This window comes from Rhinolophus sinicus, chromosome 18, assembly GCF_057876585.1.
Source record: "Rhinolophus sinicus isolate RSI-liver-muscle chromosome 18, RSI-T2T, whole genome shotgun sequence".
Taxonomy (NCBI): Eukaryota; Metazoa; Chordata; class Mammalia; order Chiroptera; family Rhinolophidae; genus Rhinolophus; species Rhinolophus sinicus.
In genome coordinates, this window is record NC_142518.1 from 9,789,007 (window position 1) to 9,808,653 (window position 19,647).

The 19,647-nt window shown below is 39.0% G+C and overlaps 1 protein-coding gene across 8 annotated transcripts in view; it reads left to right on the forward strand.

Moving 5' to 3' along the window:
• The window catches only part of CA5B (carbonic anhydrase 5B), a 55,974-nt gene extending 37,684 nt beyond the window's left edge, over window positions 1–18,290 (forward strand). For all 8 annotated transcript variants that reach the window (XM_088795285.1, XM_088795287.1, XM_088795286.1 and 5 more), the window contains 6 exons: window positions 1,011–1,208; window positions 5,806–5,924; window positions 6,910–7,005; window positions 9,975–10,037; window positions 11,053–11,208; window positions 15,472–18,290. In XM_088795285.1, the coding sequence (XP_088651411.1) occupies window positions 1,011–1,208; window positions 5,806–5,924; window positions 6,910–7,005; window positions 9,975–10,037; window positions 11,053–11,208; window positions 15,472–15,651 (812 nt within the window). In that variant the 3' untranslated portion in view covers window positions 15,652–18,290. The remainder of the gene's footprint in view (window positions 1–1,010; window positions 1,209–5,805; window positions 5,925–6,909; window positions 7,006–9,974; window positions 10,038–11,052; window positions 11,209–15,471) is intronic.
• The last annotated feature ends 1,357 nt before the right edge of the window (window positions 18,291–19,647 follow it).

Genomic DNA, 19,647 nt, shown 5'->3' on the forward strand with positions numbered 1-19,647 from the left:
AATGAGATGAATGTAAGAATTATAAATGAAATATTTTACATTCTTTGTTTTATTCTAAATCTTTTAGGGTCCCTAGGTGTTTTACATTTACAGCACATCTCAGTTTAAACTAGTCACACTGGGTGAGTGGGTTCCATGTCAGACAGTGCAGGTACAGAGAGGTGACAGCAAATGAAGGGATACTTAGTGGAATGTGGGGTTGTCAGGGAATGGGCTTGAGGTGATCTTGAGAACCTGGTAAGATTTTAAGAAATGAGAAAGAAGCAGATTTGATCATGTGAATGCAGGAAGTGTTCTGTAGTAAACCTGCTTGCCTCGTTCGAGAGACTATGGGTGTGAGGTAAGGGTAGAGAGCCTTAGTGTCAACTTACTCGGTTTTCTTTATCAGTAAAATAAGCATTAAGTGCCTCCTTTGTGCATGGTACCAAGTTCAGCCCTATGCCTGTAGAAAAAGTATAGGACTCAGGTCCTAAGGACTTGGAGATAACACAGGCCCTTTGAGCAGATGAAGCAAATACACATTACATGAGGTAGGAGGCATGGGTCTGTGCTAAATGGTGTGAGAGTGAGTGCAGTGTGACTTCAGCAGAAGGAAAGGTCAGAGTGGTTGGAGTTCTAGAGATTTGTTCATCTTCCTCTTCCTGGTACAGAGAGGGAGACACCTTACAAATGGAGAGTTCCCTTATAAATGTAACTTTCTTACAAAAAGGTAACTTCTACTCAGTTTTCAGAGCTTCTCATGTTTCAGTTGTTTCTTAAAAATAGTCAGCCTAAAATAATCCTTATGCCAAAGTTTGATGAGACAGCCGAGGCTGCCTCTCTGCAAGGGGCTGTCTGCCCTGCCGGTGTCCATGTGCTCTGCTTTAGTCAGTCCATGCAGCCCCTAAGCAGACAAGCCCTGACAATTCTCGTTTTTATTAGTCTCGACAGGCTCTCCACAAATGGAACTGCCTGCTGTGTGATTCCAGATAGGGGACCCCCGATAACAGTCCCAATGTGCTTTCTCATAGTACACCCACTCTGGGAGCGTGTGGACCTGGTCCCCGGGGGCGAGCGCCAGTCGCCCATCAACATCCGGTGGAGGGACAGTGTCTTCGATCCTGACTTAAAGCCGCTCACCATCTCTTATGACCCAACCACTTGCCTCCACGTCTGGAATAACGGGTACTCTTTCCTCGTGGAATTTGAAGATTCTACAGATAAATCAGGTGAGAGCCGGACTGGGAGTCTCATCTGGAGTTAAAGGGACGGTTTCAGGTCGGCACAGGCCACATCACACTGCCTCCATGGGAACATGGACCTCTTGTTAGCAATAATGGGACTCATTGGACTTACTTTTTCATTGTATGAAAACAGTCCCTTCTAGTTTTTATGCACTTTTTTTCTACTAGTAGGTAGTACTTTTTATTAATAAATATACATATCTTAAGTAGAGATTCATAATTGATATAGAAGATAGGGTGTGACATTAAAGCTTTGTCCAAAATTTATTTTGTATGTGTTTATGAATATGTACTAATTTTCTCTGCTTGATGAGTTTACAAGACAGTTTTATATTAAATGGTAATGCTGTTGAATCAGATTTCATGATCAGATTTTAATACCTTTGAAATGAGGTGAAAGAATACTCTTGGGGTTAATCTTAACTAGTGAAGACTTGTTATATATTAGAAAAATGGAAACTCACGTTCTATTAATTTTGTTAATTAAACAATGTCACCTAGTTTAAAAGGAACACAATTTAAAAGAGATTTTAAAATCGAAGTATTATATTGCTTTTGAATCTTCCCTTTTTTTCCAGCTTACCCAGATATAAACTAATCTGAATGATTTCAAAGTTTACCTGAAACGTTTAGTGTCTATTGAAAACAGAATGTGATTAATTCTATGCAGGTTTCTTTTTTCTTTTTTTTTTCAAGCCAAATTTGAAGGTATCAAATAGTCCTAATTAGCTTAGGATAATTATTATTTGAAATAATGTCTCTTAAGGCTTAAGGAGAGGTTATCACCCAGTGACAATTTTGCCACCTCTTTCTTCCCAGGGACTGGGGACACTTGGTAATGTCCATAGCCATTTTTGCTTGTCACAACTGGATGGTGGTGGTGTAACTGACATCTAGTGGGTCGAGGCCAGGACTGTTGCTGGAGAGCCTACAACATACAGGATAGCAGCGCTTATGAACAATTATCCAGCCTCAAATATCAATAGAGCTGAGATTGAGAAACCCTGATCTGAGGGAAATTAATTTCCTCTCATGAATATAAGGAAATGAGTCCATGAAAATGTTCATGAATGAAGTGAAAGTGTGACTTAAAGCATAAATAGAAGTGTTCATTCCTGAATTTATCCTGGCTCTAGGACTCTCAACTGTATCTTGCTTTTCCCTACATTTTCTTAGTGATGCTCCGATCCTTAGACATGGCCCTCTGGCCCAACTGCAAACAGACTGATCCTCCCTTGGGGTTCATCTCTCTCTGCTTCTCTTCCCTCTGACATACTTCTCTGCTGTGATTCAGGAAGTATTCAAGTCTGTGCTTAAGGGCTTCGGTGTCTGTATGGTGTCCCCCATTTTTTATTTCTCCTCCATGGTATTATTACACAGCCCCCAAACACTGAACATCTTATTTACATTTCTCAATCTAAGAAGAAATTACTCTTTTTTTCTTCCAGATTCATTGGTACCTTTCTTAATTTTTCTAAAATCCTAGAGTATGCTCCTTTCTCAACCAGAAGCGTATAATACTGCGTTTTGAATAAGGAGTCCAAAAATGTTGAAAACAGCATGCTAAAGTCCTGTGGTCCAGATGACCATCTTGCACTATGGTGAGCTCTACTGTCCCCTTAGAGCTCTGCCATTACTCCTGCCAGACATAGACTAATGGGCAGACCCAATCTATAGAACACCAGCTCTCATACGTTCACTCTGGATACATAGCGATCCTCTCAATTAATTAGTCTCAATCCCAGCTAGGTCCTTGGTAACCTTTCTTTTCTTTTGAGGATCCTAAATGATGGTCAGCCTTCTAAGGACCTTGACATTCTAGAGATTGTTGCCAATATAGTATTGCTTCATTGAGTTACAAACCATAGGAAGTTGTTTAATGGGTTTCTGAATCAAGTGAGTTAATCCCAAGATCATTCAAGGAAAATAGCTTTTTGTGGTTTTTTTTAGTCATGTTTTCTCTTTTAAATTGAACTATAGATTCTGTAATTCTTATCCACCCATTTGCATGGGCAATCTCATATGGAAAACAAATGACCAACATTTTCCTCATAATAGCTCTTTAGATACCTTCAAACACAACTCACTAAATCATTGCTTGATCTTACCCTTCCCTAGGTGAGTCAGTCTCACACTCCTTTTACAAAATATGTAATAAAAATTGTAGAAAAGTACTAATTCCCCACTTTTTTGTCAGGAAGGACCAAAATAGATAATCCCTTTTCATTCTGCTTTGACAACTATTGTCTTTAAGATATCATTAATCTTTAATAAGTACCTAACTCTGTCTCTCTCTCTCCGCATTTCAGTGACTGCCTCCTATCTCCTGCTTATTCTTCACTTCTATTTCTCCGTGCTGTTGCAAAATAATCAATAACGTTAAAAGAGGAAGAATGAATGAATGAATATAAAAAAATAAAGAAAAAGTAAAAGAAAGCAAAGACATCCTAGAAAGGAAGAGAGGCAAGAAGCAACTCTAATTCTAGAAAAGAAAGGATCTAATAAATATGAATGTCTATAAGTTTCCCCCAGAAAAGTAGGAAATGCTGCTACCGTGTGCTTTACAAAGAACTGGGGATAAAGTGTGCAAGGAAAGGAATGGGAGAAAGTATGTGACAGAAACAAAACACACCAAACCTTATAGGATGCGCAAAAGCAGTGCTTATAGGGACATTTCTAGGTGAAAATGCCTATATTGGAGAAGAAGAAATTTCTCAAATCAATAATCTAGCCATCTACCTTAAGAAACTAGAAAACTAGAAAGCAAACTAAGCCCAAAGCAAACAGAAAGAAGGTCATGATAAAGAGCAGAAGTCAATGAAATCAAAAGTTGGTTCTTTGAAAAGATCAACAAAATTGACAAATCTTTAGCTAGGTAAAGCAAGGGAAAAAAATAATAGAAGACAAATTACTAAAATCAGGAATGAGAGAGGGGACATCATGACCAGCCTTATAGAAATTAAAAAGGTAATAAGAGAAGGTATGTGAGCATCTCACACCACTGCCCTCTTCTGGGTATTGTTTTGTTATTTGGCTCCCCTGATAATGATACAATTATTGATGTTAATGAGAACATGTGAGGGATGCAAAATATTGTGGGGAAGGGCACTGATTATGCCTGGGCTGAGTCCCATGGATGATCCCTGTAAATTACCACCTCCTCTGAAATTACTCTCATCAGCAGTGTCACCAGGTGTTAAAGAGAAGGAAAGATGAGTCCCTTATTCTCCTGAGGATGCTTCCTGCCCTATCTGGCTTCACTTTATACTTTTAGGGGCATCAACAATGAACCTACTAAGAATGCTGTCATAAACATTTTAAGTACTCAATCATTTGCGTGCATAATATTCAGCGAATGATGCAATAAACACTATAGATCATTAAGATAGATGAGATGGGTGGTTTTTGTGTTGTTGTATTGGTTTAACTGAGGACAGACATTAACAGGGTCAGATTAGATGGAAGAAATGAGGAACTAATATGCCTTCGCAAATTCAAACAAACAAACAAAAAAATCAGAACCACCCAACGCCTGAGGAAGAGTGACTTTAAAAACTCATATCTAGAACATTATGTTAAGTGAAATAAGTCAGACTGAGAAAGACAAATACCATATGATATCACTTACATGTGGAATCTAAAGAAAAGAATAAATGAATGAACTAATCAGAGACAGTTTTGGAAACATGGAGGAAAAACTGAGGGTTGCTAGAGGGGCGGGGGGGTGGGGATAAGGGGAAGGTGAGAAGTTTAGAAAATAGTCGGTAACCACAAGATGGCCACGGGGTTTTGAAAATTAATTTGGGGAACATACAGAGGGATAGTGGATGGGGGAGGGGGGTTCACACAGTGTGAGGGATATAAATGATAAACGTCTAAGTTTTGCTTTGTCTTGTGCACCTGAAACTAATAAAAAACAAACAAACAAAAAAAAAAAACTCATATCTTATACTGTCATGTTTTGATTTCACTAGTTCCAAAAAATCTCTAGTCTAAACAAAAGCTATTTGTTATCCAACACAGTGAAGCCAGTGGTGAAGTGTGTGCATGACTTACATTGTTCACTCTGTCCAAAGGGAGATGGGTGATCACTATTAACTTGCAAATTTCCTATTCCATTTCAATGACAGGGGAAGAAAAAAAACACTAGCATCTTCAGAAACTAAAAAGCTAAGTATCAGTGCATAAACGAGAAAGAGAATATCTTTTGTCCCCATATTTCAGTTTTATGAGATTGGATTAGATAAATATGCTGAGAGAAATTTGTATTTTGCTGTACCCACAAAACTGAGGTCAGTAAATATAGAATATAAAAATAAGTCAAGAATTCGCCTTTAATAATTACATGTAGCTTGGAGTGTAATTAAATCTCAGTGTCATTAAGAGTGCAGGTCACCACCCCCCCGCCTTACATATGTATATTAACTATGTGGAAATCAGGTTTATAAACACTTGTATATAATACAGTGTGCTCCATTAAAGACAGTTCATGTAGAAAGTCCACCCACAGATTTGGCCTTTCCCCTCCAATCCTCTACAGCGTGAAAAATGATTCCCTTAATTGTTGGATATGCCATTTCAGTGATCAAGGGAGGACCCTTGGAACATATCTACCGATTGAAGCAGTTCCATTTTCACTGGGGGGCCATTGATGCCTGGGGCTCCGAGCATACTGTGGACAGCAAAAGTTACCCAGCAGAGGTATGTTGAGAAACTTGGGAACAGTGACAACTGTGGAGAAGTGGGGATAGTTCTGAGTTTCTGGTTCTAAGAAATTATCAGGAAGAATCAGGTGATTCATATAAATCTAAATAGCTTTCAGGGGTGTATTAGATTATTCCCAGTTATTACATGTAAAATAATAACTGCCCTCAAATAACACAGCAGAAATGAACCTTAAGATTCCAAAATGGAATTCTTTCAGAATTCTAAGCTAGGCTCAAATCATAGCCTAAAGTACAAACCCAGGCAACAGTGCAGAGCCACCAGGTCCAATTAAGCCAAGTGAGAGATGGTAGGAACCTAAATGAAGGCTGCAGCAATAGAAATGGAGAAAAAGCAAGCTTTAACAAGCGTTTCTGAAATAAAAGCAATAAGACGTGAGGCAGGGTCCTCTTCAGGAGAGGAGAGGAAGGTAACCATGACCTTGAGGGTCTCACTTGGAAGGCTGGGTGAATGATGGAAGAGGAATGATTTGTAGGGAAATATAGGGAGCATATAAGCAAATAAAATTTCTTCTTAGGTTTCCCCTAATTTACTTTTAAATGTTACCTTAAAAAGAAACACATTTTAAGTGGTTCTTCCTCAAAGAAATGTGTCTTCAAATCCTGTCTAATTCCCATAGGGAGAATCTGTTTCTCCCAAGATAAATGTCTTGTTTCATGCAAATCGGAATAGGGATGGGAAAATGTTGCTCCCTCACTGCAATGTGACTTGCTTTGCTATATATATTTTATTTTTTTCCCCAAATAAATCTCTATTCCAAAGTAATATTTATTGCTGCTGCTGCATACATTTCTTCTTGTTCTTTATTTCTATCTCATTTTGCACCAGATTGTCATATGCTTTTCCAAGTGGCTTCATTTTGGGTGTGGAAACATTAAAAAGTCATATGTTGAATAAGGCTGTCTGTTTTGGAGTGATCGTATGTGGTCATGTGTCAAACCATCTTTTAATGGTATTTCAGCTGCACCTGGTGCATTGGAATGCAGTCAAATTTGAAAACTTTGAGGACGCAGCACTGGAAGAAAATGGTTTGGCAGTAATAGGAGTATTTTTAAAGGTAAAGAATAATCTTACCAATTTTAAATGTGTAGTCTTCTAGGATGAAAAGATACAACATTGCAATATTAAGTTTTAAGAATATTGGGGTAAAAATAAACAATAGTTAAAATACAAGATTGTTATGAATATATTTCAAATGGCATAAAAAAGCACAGTCCATTCCGGTCAAGATGGCAGAGTAGTTAAACACTGTGCTCGCCTCCTTGCACAACCACATCAAAATTACAACTAAACTACAGAACGACCATCATTGAGAATCGCCTGAAGTCTAGCTGAACAGAAGTCTTCCAACTAAGGACCTACAGAAAAAACCACCTAAAGACTAGCAGGAGGGGCAGAGACATGAAACGGGCTGGTCCCACACCCACGTGTGGCCGTTAAAAATTGGGAGGGACATCTTGGCTACAGAGGTCCCTCCTGAGGAATCCCAACCCCACACCAGGCTCCCCAACTCAGGATTCTAGTGCCAGGGAGAGAAGTCCCCACAACTTCTGGCTGTGAAAATCAGCGGAGATTGTGGCTGAGTGAGACGAAGGGCTGCTGGAATCCCAGGCATTCTTCTTGAAGGGCCCACGCATGGACTTGCTGATGGACTCACTTGCTCTGAGTGCCAATGCTGAGCCATCAGCTTGAAAGGTACCAGGGACATACTGGGAGGAACTGAATTGTCTGGCTTCAGAGTGAGGGATGGAGGGGCAGCTTTCTTCCAGACAGAAGTACTGGCAGGCTCTGTTCTTTTATTGAGTCCTACCCACACCCAGTGTGCAGACATAGTCAGGTGCCATATCTTAGTCTCCATCAACCTAGCTAACACCGTTCAACCAGCCCTGGTGATTTTCTGAGACCCTGCTTCACCTAACTTGCGGGCCCACCCAAGCCACTTCCAGTGGCCTTTCCATACAAACTACCTGTCTTGGCTCATGCTGTGGGTTTTTAAAAAATCTCTCAAAAGTCCACAAACCCCAAATAAGCAGCATTTGGCCTTGGCTTGCCCTGTAGCTCTTGCTGAGCAGCCCCGAGCTGGCATGAGCAGCAGCCAGCTTTGGTTCGCAGCTGAGCTTCCCAGGCACCTCCAAGCCCAGCACAAGTGGTAACCATCTGCAGATCACTTCATAGCTCATACCAAGTGGCCCCAAGCAGAACACAGGCACTGGCTGACCTTGGCCTGCACCAGAGCCCCTCCCAAGAGGCTCCAGAACCAACACCCCCAGTGGCCAGCTTCAGATCACACCAGAGCACCACCCAACCACCTCCACAAATGACACACCCAAAGGGTAGACTCAGCAGGCTCCAGAGCCCTGCTAAAGTGAATCCTGCTCCATAGGCTTAGCCCCTGCACAAGAGCCCCTCCATTGTAGTTATGGTCAGTCCTCACAACCAATCAGCCCAAGGGTCAATCCCTCCCATTGACGTATAAACAACAACCAATGCTCAACTACTACAGGAGGGCACACACAACCCACACAAGGGATACATCTGCAGCACCCGGCTCAGGTGACCAGGGAAATTGAGCCACTAGGCCCCACAGGACACCTACTACATAAGGCCACTCTACCAAGACCAGAAGATGTAACAGCTCTGATACACAGAAACAAAAATGGAGGCAACCAAAATGAGGAGACAAATGTCCCAAATGAAAGAACACAGCAAAGCTCCAGGAAAAGAACTAAACAAAATGGAGACAAGCAATCTACCAGATGCAGAGTTCAAAACACTGGTTATAAGGAATCCCATTGATCTCAGTGCGGGGTATTGGTTGCATGGATGAAAAAGATGGGATTAAAAAGTACAAATTGGTGGTTACAAAATAGTCATGGGGATGTAAATACAGCATAGGGAATATAGTCAATAATATTGTAATAACTATGCATGGTGTCAGATGGGTACTAGACTTACTGGGGTCGTCACATCCTATGTTATATAAATGCCTAATCACTATATTGTACACCTGAAACTAACATAATATTGTATGCCAACTGTAATTGAAATACAAAGTTAGGAAAATAAAAATTAAAAAGAAAAATGCACAATCCAGTAGAGTACTCAAAGGCCACATGTAGCAATTCCGTACTTGAAATGTGGCCACTTTGACTGGAACAATTTTAATTTTAATCAGTTTAAATTTCAATTTAAGATCTGTTACTTAAATGGAATAGGGGTACCTTTCCCTGCAGGCACTCTGAACAGGTCAGCAAACAGCCTGCTCCTTTGTTCTATGAGGTGTGACAATTAAGTTGGTGAACTTGTTGCAATGATGTTGCTAACCTTTTTTGCTATCAGAGGGATTATTCATTATGAATTTGTACCAATTGGACAAACAGTTAACCAAGTTTACTATTTGGAAGTGCTGAAAAGGCTGTGTGAAAAAGTTAGACAACCTGAACTTTCCACCAACAATTCATGGCTCTTGCATCACAACAATGCACCAGCTCACACGACACTGTCTGTGAGGGAGTTTTTAGCCAGTAAACAAATAACTGTATTGGAACACCCTCCATACTCACCTGCTCTGGCCCCCAATGATTTCTTTCTTTACCAAAGATAAAGGAAATATTGAAAGGAAGACTTTTGGATGACATTCAGGACATCAAGGGTAATACGACGACAGCTCTGATGGCCATTCCAGAAAAAGAGTTCCAGAATTGCTTTGAAGGGTGGGCTAGGGACTGGCATCAGTGCATAGCTTCCCAAGGGGAGTCCTTCGAAGGTGGCCATAGTGATATTCAGCAATGAGGTATGTAGCACTTTTTCTAGGATGAGTTCGCGAACTTAATTGTCTGACCTCATATGTCTAATTCAGTGATATTTCTAATATTCTAAATTACCAGTTTAAATGTAGTGTGAGTAGTGTGGTTGATTTGTTTTTACGTAATCACACCGGGTGGTTAATTTTAATTCACATTCTGTTACAGTTTCAAAACTGAGATGTCAATTATCTTTAATGTTTTCTCATTGCTTCTTCCTCAGCTAGGCAAAAATCATAAAGAGCTACAGAAACTGGTGGATGCTTTGCCATCCATTAAGCATAAGGTAATATTTTTTGTCCCACATCACTTGAAATATGTTTTGTTTCAATCTCAGAGGAAATACTAGCAAGGCACTTTGAATTGGGAAATGTAATTAATCTTAGTGTAATTCAGGTTCTCTTTGAAACTTGCCTAGAAGACAACTTGCCGTTTATGATGCTTGTGTGTTGAGAGAGCCTCTGGCCCTGGGACCTTTCAGGGGATGTTGGTGGGCACTGGCTGCTCTGGTTTTGCTGCCATGCCAGTGGGCACTTGGGGACTTAGGAACATAATGCTGTCTCCTCCTCTGCTCCCGACACCTGCTCCTTCTAAGTCCTTGTGGAAACACTCAGAGAAGCCTTCTTGACTGTAGCTACCCTCCCTCAGGCAGGGAGCAGAGAAAAGTTGGACAGAAATTTGGCTTGTCCAGCTTTAAGGAACAATTACCCATATCCTTCAGGATGGATACCTTTGTCCAGCTTCAAGAATAACTGTTCAATATGCAGAATCCCAAAGGGGCTGCTCCCTGGAAGTCCATATATTCTCTTTCTTTCTCTCCTTCCCTTCCCCTTCTGTCTACCTCCTCCTCTTCCCCTCTCCATCTTCCCCTTCTTGTTTCCCTCCTCTCTCTCCCTCCCCTTTTTGTCCAGGACCCTGGTTCCTCCTAATTTGCATTGCATTTTAGAAGGGAGGATTTCGTTAGTCTCTTGAAAAAGAAGCCTCCTTATTTATGCACCAGGCACCACCTAATGCCTCCCAAAGAGTTCAGAGGCGACCACCTGCTGGAAACTCACTAGAATGCAGGGAGAAAATTGATTCCTCTGTGTTCCCACTGAGGAGTGTGAGAAATACACTGCTAATTGCAGGAACAAAGCATAGGTGTGACTCTGTCCTAAGATGCCCAGAGGTCCTAAGGAGCTCCTGTGGACCACTGCTGGTTCCCAGATACTCCTAGAATCATTAATCATTGCCTTGTCATCTGATTTCTGAATGGTTTTCACCATGAAATGGATAGCTCAGTGACTCCTTCTCTTGGCCAGGATACCCTTGTGGAATTTGGATCATTCGACCCTTCCTGCCTGATGCCCACCTGCCCGGATTACTGGACCTACTCAGGGTCCCTGACTACCCCACCACTCTCAGAGTCCGTCACCTGGATCATTAAGAAGCAGCCCGTAGAAGTTGATCATGATCAGGTATGTTCTTCCCACATTTCCACATAAGGAAATTCTAGTCTGCCCCTTTAAAACAAGGCTGGGCTCAAATTTTGGCATCAGTTTTTAACATCTCATAATGCTTATACATTTTTATTAAAATGTGCTAACTTTTTGTCTTAATTTGGGTATGAATTAGGAATACTTCACATTAATCAGAGAGAGGAATTAAAACTTAGTAAACATAAGCTTTTTACTGCCATTTTGACAATGAGATGTTGTATGAATCACCATATAAACAAGACCTTTTTAAAGGAAAGAATGAAGGCTGGAAATGGATGTGCTCAAAACCCCTTAATTTTCTTAAGGTAATTTTGTTCTGGAATCCCAGGTTAAAGAGAGAATCCAATAATATTTGTCCAGAAATTTTATTTTAAATCAGTTGTTTTGAACTTCAAATTTATTTTTTCCTCAGAAACTAAGCTTAAGTGGTGGTTACTATGTCAATACACAAAATCCTATTTAATTCAATATATAACTAAACTACAATAATAGCTGCTTATACTTTATGGGATTTTTTATTAATTACAAAGCATTTTTACAGGAACAGAAGCTCCCAAAATCTTTTTTCATGAAACCAGGATAACTGATATCAACACCCATCAAACATTGGAGCAAAAAAAAAAAGTAAACTACAGACTGATGTCTCTGAAGAATATATTTTTTAAAAAGCTAAACTATTATATCAGAAACAGTATCATGTAGCACATTAGAAGAAATATATACTTTGTCCAAGTAGCATTTATTTTAGTAATGTAAGGATGGTTTATTAAGAATGATATTAATACAATTCATCATATCAGTGACTCTAAACAAAAATCATACAATCATATCCATAGATTCTTAAAAGGCATTAGCAAAATTCACCAATCGATTTTTTAAAAATTTTTCAGTAAAATAGAAATGTATGGAGACATCCTTAACTTGATAAAAGAGATTAATCTCAGTTCTAAAGTAAATCGTATGCTTAATATAGAAAGGATAAATTACCATATTAAATTATATTCTGTAAATAGTCAATACAGTTAGGCCAAAAAGAAAAAATAAATTAGAGAAACAATTTAAAAACTAGAAAAATAAGATAATTTATTAATTAGTAGAGTACAATGTTAATTTATAGAAATCAATACGTTTGACATATAAATCACAGTCAATTAAAAGATTTAATGATATAAAGGTATAATGGAAAAATGAACACTACTTATAATGGAAACAAAACTATAAAATACTTTGGTATGAGCTTACCAAGAAAAGTTAACAAGAAAATTTCAGCCTGAGAGACACAAAAAAGACTTGAATACATAAAATTCATGCCATGTAATTGAATAGGAAGACATAAAGACGCCTTTGATGTCAATTCTCCTTAAGTGTTATTCTCCATGAATTGTTTATTCTCAAATAATTGGTGTGGTATTGGTACACGAGATCAATCAAGGGAAAAAATAGTATGCTCAGAAATATGTCCAAATATATATGAGAATTTAGGTTATGATAAAGGTAGCATCTCAGCTGAGTGGGGGAAAAAGATGAAATTATTCCTTAAAGGCTGTTGGGGGACTATTGAGCAGATATTCAAGGGGAAAAAGGAGGGATCTACCATTCATACCTTACACAAGAATATATTCTAGATACATTAAATGTTAAAAATATCGCCATAAACGTACTAGGATAAGATAGGAAAATTTTTTCGTACAGCTGTGCGGGAGGAAAAATAATTTTCCTTGTACTCTTCTAAAGGTTCTTGGCTGAGACCTTCCTCTAATAAAAGACAGATTAACAGTAGAAAAACAAACAGAAGTTTAATAATGTGTATCCCTCCTGTATACATGGGAGAGACCCAGGGAAACTGAGTAGCTCCCAGAAATGGCCCAAGCCACCACCTTAAATACCACCTCCAGTTAAAGACAAAAGAAGATATGAGGGGAAGGACAGTTAGGGATGGTTACTAGCAAAACACAGAAAACAAGGGTAAAGTTGTTATGTAGATTTAAGTCATTGATGAGATCTTCTAGAGATTTAGAGTCATCTCTTCCTGGTACAGAGAGGGAGACCCCCTTACAAATGGAGATTTCCCTTATAAATGTAAATGGTAACTTCTTGGTTTTTAGAACTTCTCTTGTGTCTGCAATTTCATAAAAAGAATCAGCTGAAAATAATCCTTATGCCAAAGGCATATTTGGAGGTCACAAATTATACTCCCTTTCACCTCTGAATGGAGGAAGCTTTTACAACTATATATCAACCACAAGTCAGTAAGAAAGCAACTACTGTGTTTCCCTGAAAATAAGACGTAACTGGAAAATATGCCCTAGCATGATTTTTCAGGATGACATCCCCTGAACATAAGCCCTGATGTGTCTTTTGGAGCAAAAATTAATATAAGACCCGGTCTTATTTTGGGGGAAACATGATAGTAAATTAGACTGCGTATTGATTTTAAATTTTGTGTCATGAAACCAACAATAAACAAATAACAAAATACAGACCTTGACTGCCCATATGCCTGGGCTTGGTGGCCTGTACATTTAATCTGCTACTATCCTTCATATTTAAAAGTTGAGGGTGGCCAGTTGGCTCAGTTGGTTAGAGCGCAGTGCTCATAACTCCAAGGTCGCCGGTTCGATTCCCACATGGGTCAGGGATGTTCTTGACCCTGCACAACTAGTTGCGCCCTCCACAACTAGATTGAAGGCAACAACTTGACTTGGAGCTGAGCTGCACCCTCCACAACTAGATTGAAAACAACGACTTGACTTGGAGCTGATGGGTCCTGGTAAAGCACACTGTTCCCCAATATTCCCCAATAAAAATTTAAAAAAAAATAGTTGACATAACACTGAAAAATAAACAAACCAGAGGGTCAGTGGCCCATATGGAAGACTTTAGAAATAAAATTTCAACACGGAAAATTCAGTGAGGAAAAAAAAGATAGCTGTCATCTGTAATCCTAGCTGCCTGTAATCTAACCATTCTATTAATCATTGTTTGGGTAAATCCTTCTGGTCTTTTATCTGTATAAGTACACATAACTTTTTAAACAATATGGAATCATTCTTTATATACCATTTCACTGCTCTTTTCACTCAGTGATGTGTGGAACATTTTGTGGATAACCATTAGGTTCAGTATCATTTTTAATGGCCATTTTATAGATCTAATGTAACTTATTGGTGTTTGGGCTATTTCTAATCTTTGCAATTTATTGAATAAAAGTAAGCCTTAGTTACTTGGACACATTCCTGATTAATGAGGGTATACGCATCATTTGTAATATGGTAACTGTTTGGTGCTTGCCTTTGGTCGGTCTTTGCTCTGCAGCTCTCCTTGGCCTCAAGTCTTTGATCCAACCAGTCTTCACAGGCTTGACTACTGTGCCTGAGGCTAATCTCTCTAAGCTGCGTGCACCTGACTGAATGAGGAGAAAGGTAGTGAACAGGTTTTCCAGCTGGCTCAGAAAGCCAAGGGGCTACAGATTGATGCTATTGCCACATTAATGAGCCCTTGGCTTGGGGTTGCCCCTTTTGTATTGAGCTTCCCTAATACTTTAGCTGCATGTGGCCATTTCAATTTAAATATAAATATATTAAAACAAAAATTAAATTAAAAATGCATTTCCTTAGTCACACTGGCCATGTTTCAGGAGCTCAGTAGCCATATGTGGCTGGTGGCTACCCTAGTGAACTGTGCAGAAGACATCGCTGTCACCGCAGGAAGTTCTACTGGACACTGTCGGTCGGTGGGGGGGCATCCCAATGCCTGTTAAGACAGCCATATGCGTCACCTTGCCCGCACTGCCCAGGTGTAGTAAGCAATCAAGAATGCATTGTTTATGTTAAGGATGCAGTTAAATTTTGAAAAAACAAAACGTTTTTGGCACTGTTATTCTATGTACCAGCCTTTCCTTTATCATCAGGTAGGCTGCTATTTTGCCCATTTCAAGAGGAGGTTCCTGGAATCAAAGATGATATAACTCATTCTTGGCAAATGGCTAAAATGTGTGGGACAGGGCCTTTGGCCCCCAGTCCTTGGATCCCAAGTGCCCTGCTGGTTTCACCACCTCCTGCTGTTCTCCCCACACAAGGACTCCCTGTCCATCGGTGAGGGCATTCCTACTCAGAAATAAGTTCTGTTTCTGTATCTAATCTTATACAAATATTTCAGAGCTGTAAATATGAAAGTAATTTATTCATGAAGTGAAGCTGTTTCTCGATTGAAATTATTTATGTTTCCTGTTTCTATTTCTAGCTCGAGCAGTTCCGGACCCTGCTTTTCACTTCAGAGGGGGAGAAAGAGAAAAGAATGGTGGACAACTTCCGCCCCCTCCAGCCCCTAATGAATCGCACTGTCCGCTCATCTTTCCGTCATGATTATGTGCTGAATATACAAGTGAAACCCAAGCCATCTACCAGCCAAGCGACCCCCTAAGACACCCATATCTAGGTGATATTTTGCTTTAATACATACTAGCTTTTAAAAAATTAACTGTAACTATTCTAAACACTTGCACTTACTAGTAATGATAGATGTGCATTTCTTGGTATGGCAGTGCCCCTTCAGTGTTTTATTAATAATGATGTTTATCACTGAAGCAGCAGCAAGACACACAAGTTTCTATTATAGCAACCTGTTGGTTATCATAATGCATAATGTCTTTTTATGTCTGACATTTTTGAGCTGTTTTTATGTTTATCAATTAGAGGATCTATAGAGTTTAAGTAGAGATGATAATCAGAATATTTCACCACTGGTAAGACAGACACTGACCATCCAAAATATAGGCCTTTCAGAAACAGCCTTGGAGCCCAGACTGGTACTTCCTGGCTGAACATTGGCCATGGTTTTAGGTATATTTTATTTCAAAACATGAATGAGTTTTCTTTTATAAGGCCTTCTCAATGTGCATATTTGCCCCGATCTTTAGTTATCTTACTAGTATACGATATGGTTACTTACTATCGATTTATGAAACAGAAAAAATATTTTGTAATCCTAAAAAAACAAGGATTTAATTATATCTGGAAATCCTTTTACATTTCTGAAGATCAGATATTTTGCTTAAAGCCTTGATCATATAGAAAGCATACGCAGTGTAGAACATTTTAAAGAAAATGCTTGAAGTGCCTAGAACTTAGAAATCTTTCATGATATACTGGGGGTGCCCCCCCAAAATGTACACATTTTAAGAGATGTTATCTATGTATTACTTTTCGAAGTTGAATTGGATTATGGTAGCAATGTGTCATATGATGTTCACTCAAAATATGGCGTTAATCAAGTGAATGCTAGCGTCATTCATTGTATTACAATTTTAATAGTTTTTTCCTTCCTTAAAATGTGTATACATTATTTTGGCACCCTCTGTATTTACAGAAGTATTTTTCAAATGACTAGTAATATACTAGTCTATAGTTTATAGTATTATTTTTGCATTATTTGTACACTGTTTCAAAGAATTTGATAATATTTTCCACAATGACGACTATCTTGGTTTCCCTTTAAAACTGTCTGAACTTTATCTCATTAGTTGAGGTTCTGTGCAAGGCAGGTGATCAACATAAATCTCCCAATTTATACAGTGGCTTAGAAGACTTTAGCCACAGTAATAGGGGGAGAAACTTGTCGGGTAGGCTGAAATCTAGATAATTCTACATATTCTGAGGAATCCACGCCACTATTGCCCTTGCTTGTAAATGTCTTGGAATGTTTCTAATTCCCTATAAGCCTGTGGTCAGACTCAATATTGCATTAACTAGTAGTATTTTTTTTCATTAATATGCTAGTCATCTGGTCTGCAAGATAGGATTGGAGAAATATACTTAACACTACTGAACCGTACACTAAAAAAGGTTAATGTGGTAAATTTTATATCATGTATATTTTACCACAATTGAAAATAAATAATAAATTCAGTAGGAATAAAAGATAGGGTTGGAGTTGCGTGTGCAACTTTGGGGGGATATCTCTGCTCTAAAGGAGGTATGGGGGTGGGGGTAAAGGCAGTTGCTTCTAGGGTACATGCCTTCTCTGGGAAAGGGAAGCAAGTATACCCCAGGAAATGAATACAATTCTTACAAAGGTAAATGTGGGGAAAAAGTTCATGTTAACTTAATACAATTGATATGTTTCAAACCATACTTATCTTTAAAAGGGTAAACACAAGATATGCATTATTCTGGGCACACAGGCTTCCCTCCTAGGCCTCTTGCAAACTCTTAGTGCAAAATCCTACTGCAGTAAGTCTTCCAAATTGGAGCGAGAACCAATATACAGAATGCCCAACTTACCCTCACATCCTAGAGATACAAAGGAAGTACCCTTGAACAACATGGGTTTAAACTACATGGATCAGTCCACTTAATGTGGATTTTTTTTCAATACATACGTACAGTATTGTAAACATATTTTCCTTACAATTTTCTTAACAGTTTCTGTTCTGTAGCTTTATTGTGAGAATATAGTATATAGTACATAAAACATACAAAATATGTGTTCATCAGCTGTTTATGTTATCAGTTAGGTTTCTGGTCAGCAGTAGGCTATTAGTAGTTAAGTTTGGGGGGGAGTCAAAAGTTATATGTGGATTTTCGACTGTGCAGGGATGTCGGCACCCCTCACCTCTGCCCCCGCCCCCATGTTGTTGAAGGGTTAACTGTATTTATAGGGTGTATCCCAGTTTGCCACTCCTGATTTATTTACACCTGGTATTCTGGTGTAATTATTAACAGCACCCTCTTTCACCTTTAACCATGTGCTGGTTTACGTGATAAATTCTCGGTCACCTTCCCAGCAGAGGTTATGGAAACTGCTTTGGGGATGTGGTTTCATGCATGCCTTAGTCATCTGCCCCCCAAAGGGTGCTAGAGATTCCCTGGCTACTGATGCACCCCAGCAAGAAACTTTTTATGTTTTTTGTGCCTCCCAAGTGTTTTACTTGTACCTTCCTAGACCCGAAGAGGAAAAATGGGCTTGAGCTCTGTCAAAGAGCTTGAGAAAGAATTTTGTATTAAAATTGCTGCTCATCTTCATCAAAGAATATAGATTAATAAAACCCTTTCTTTACATTATTAATATTTGTTGGATGACTTTTTCTTCCTATTCGTTGTTTTGAATATAGAAGATGTCTGTAAAATTAGTGAGGCATCCTTTAACATGTAGATCCGAAAGTGACTGAAAACTCGTAAGGGAATTTACTCGAGAAGCAGGAATGGAAAGAACCACTTGCTCCTTTCCAGGTCACTTCTTTCTGTAAAACCAGTGCATGATCTGCTGATATTATCAGTAGGGCAAGCTGTCAGCCCCTTTCTCCTTTCCCAGGGCTACGTTGGCTATTCTTTTTTTTTCTTTAGTTTCAGGTATACAAAAACAACATAATAATTAGACATTTACATCCCTCACAAAGTGGTAACACCCCCAAGTCTACTACCCCTCTGACACCATACATAACTGTTACAGTACCATTGACTATATTCCCTATCCTGTATTTTACCTCATATATATATGTGTGTGTGTGTGTGTGTGTGTGTGTGTGTACATATATATATATACATATAATATAGTTGGCATTCAGTATTATTTTACATTAGTTTCAGGTGTACAGAGCAGTGGTTAGGCATTGATACAATCTATGAAGTGATCCCCCCATAAGTCCAGTACCCATCTGACACCTTATGTAATCTTTACAACATTATTGATTATATTCCCCATACTGTATTTCACATCCCTGTGACTAAAGCTGGCTATTCTAAAACCAGGTATTCACCTCAAAAAAGTTTAGGAAGGGCAGCCAGTTGGCTCACTGGTTAGAGCGCAGTACTCATAACACCGAGGTCGCTGGTTCGATTCCCACATGGGCCAGTGAGCTGTGCCCTCCACAACTAGATTGGAGGACAGTGACTTGATTTGGAGCTGATGGGTCCTGGAAAAACACACTGTTCTCCAATATTCCCCAATAAAAATTTAAAAAGTTTAGGAAGATGACTTTTGGGGGGATACATTCTTTTTGCATAATATTAGCAAAAATACAGTATTGCAATCACTTTAGGTATTTTTCTGTGTCACTAGAAGAACCAACATTGTATACTTGATACCTATTCTACTTAATGTTTTATTGTCTTTTTAATTCAATGTTGGTTGAGTTCTTTCATATAAAATTTTATCGATCAAAAATGGATGTAGTTAATTTAAGTGAATAAGTTCTAGTTTTACAATATAATTAGTACATGTAAACAATATCAGCTACCTTACAGATAAATAGTAATGTAGTCTTGTATTTGTGGACTATTTGTGTGCCGTCCCCCCACCCCACCACCACCAAATTCATATGTTGAAATCCTAGCCCCAAAGGTGATGGTATTAAGTGGTGGAGCCTATGGGAGGTGATTAGGTCACGAGGGTGGAGCCCTTATAATGGGGTTAGTGCCC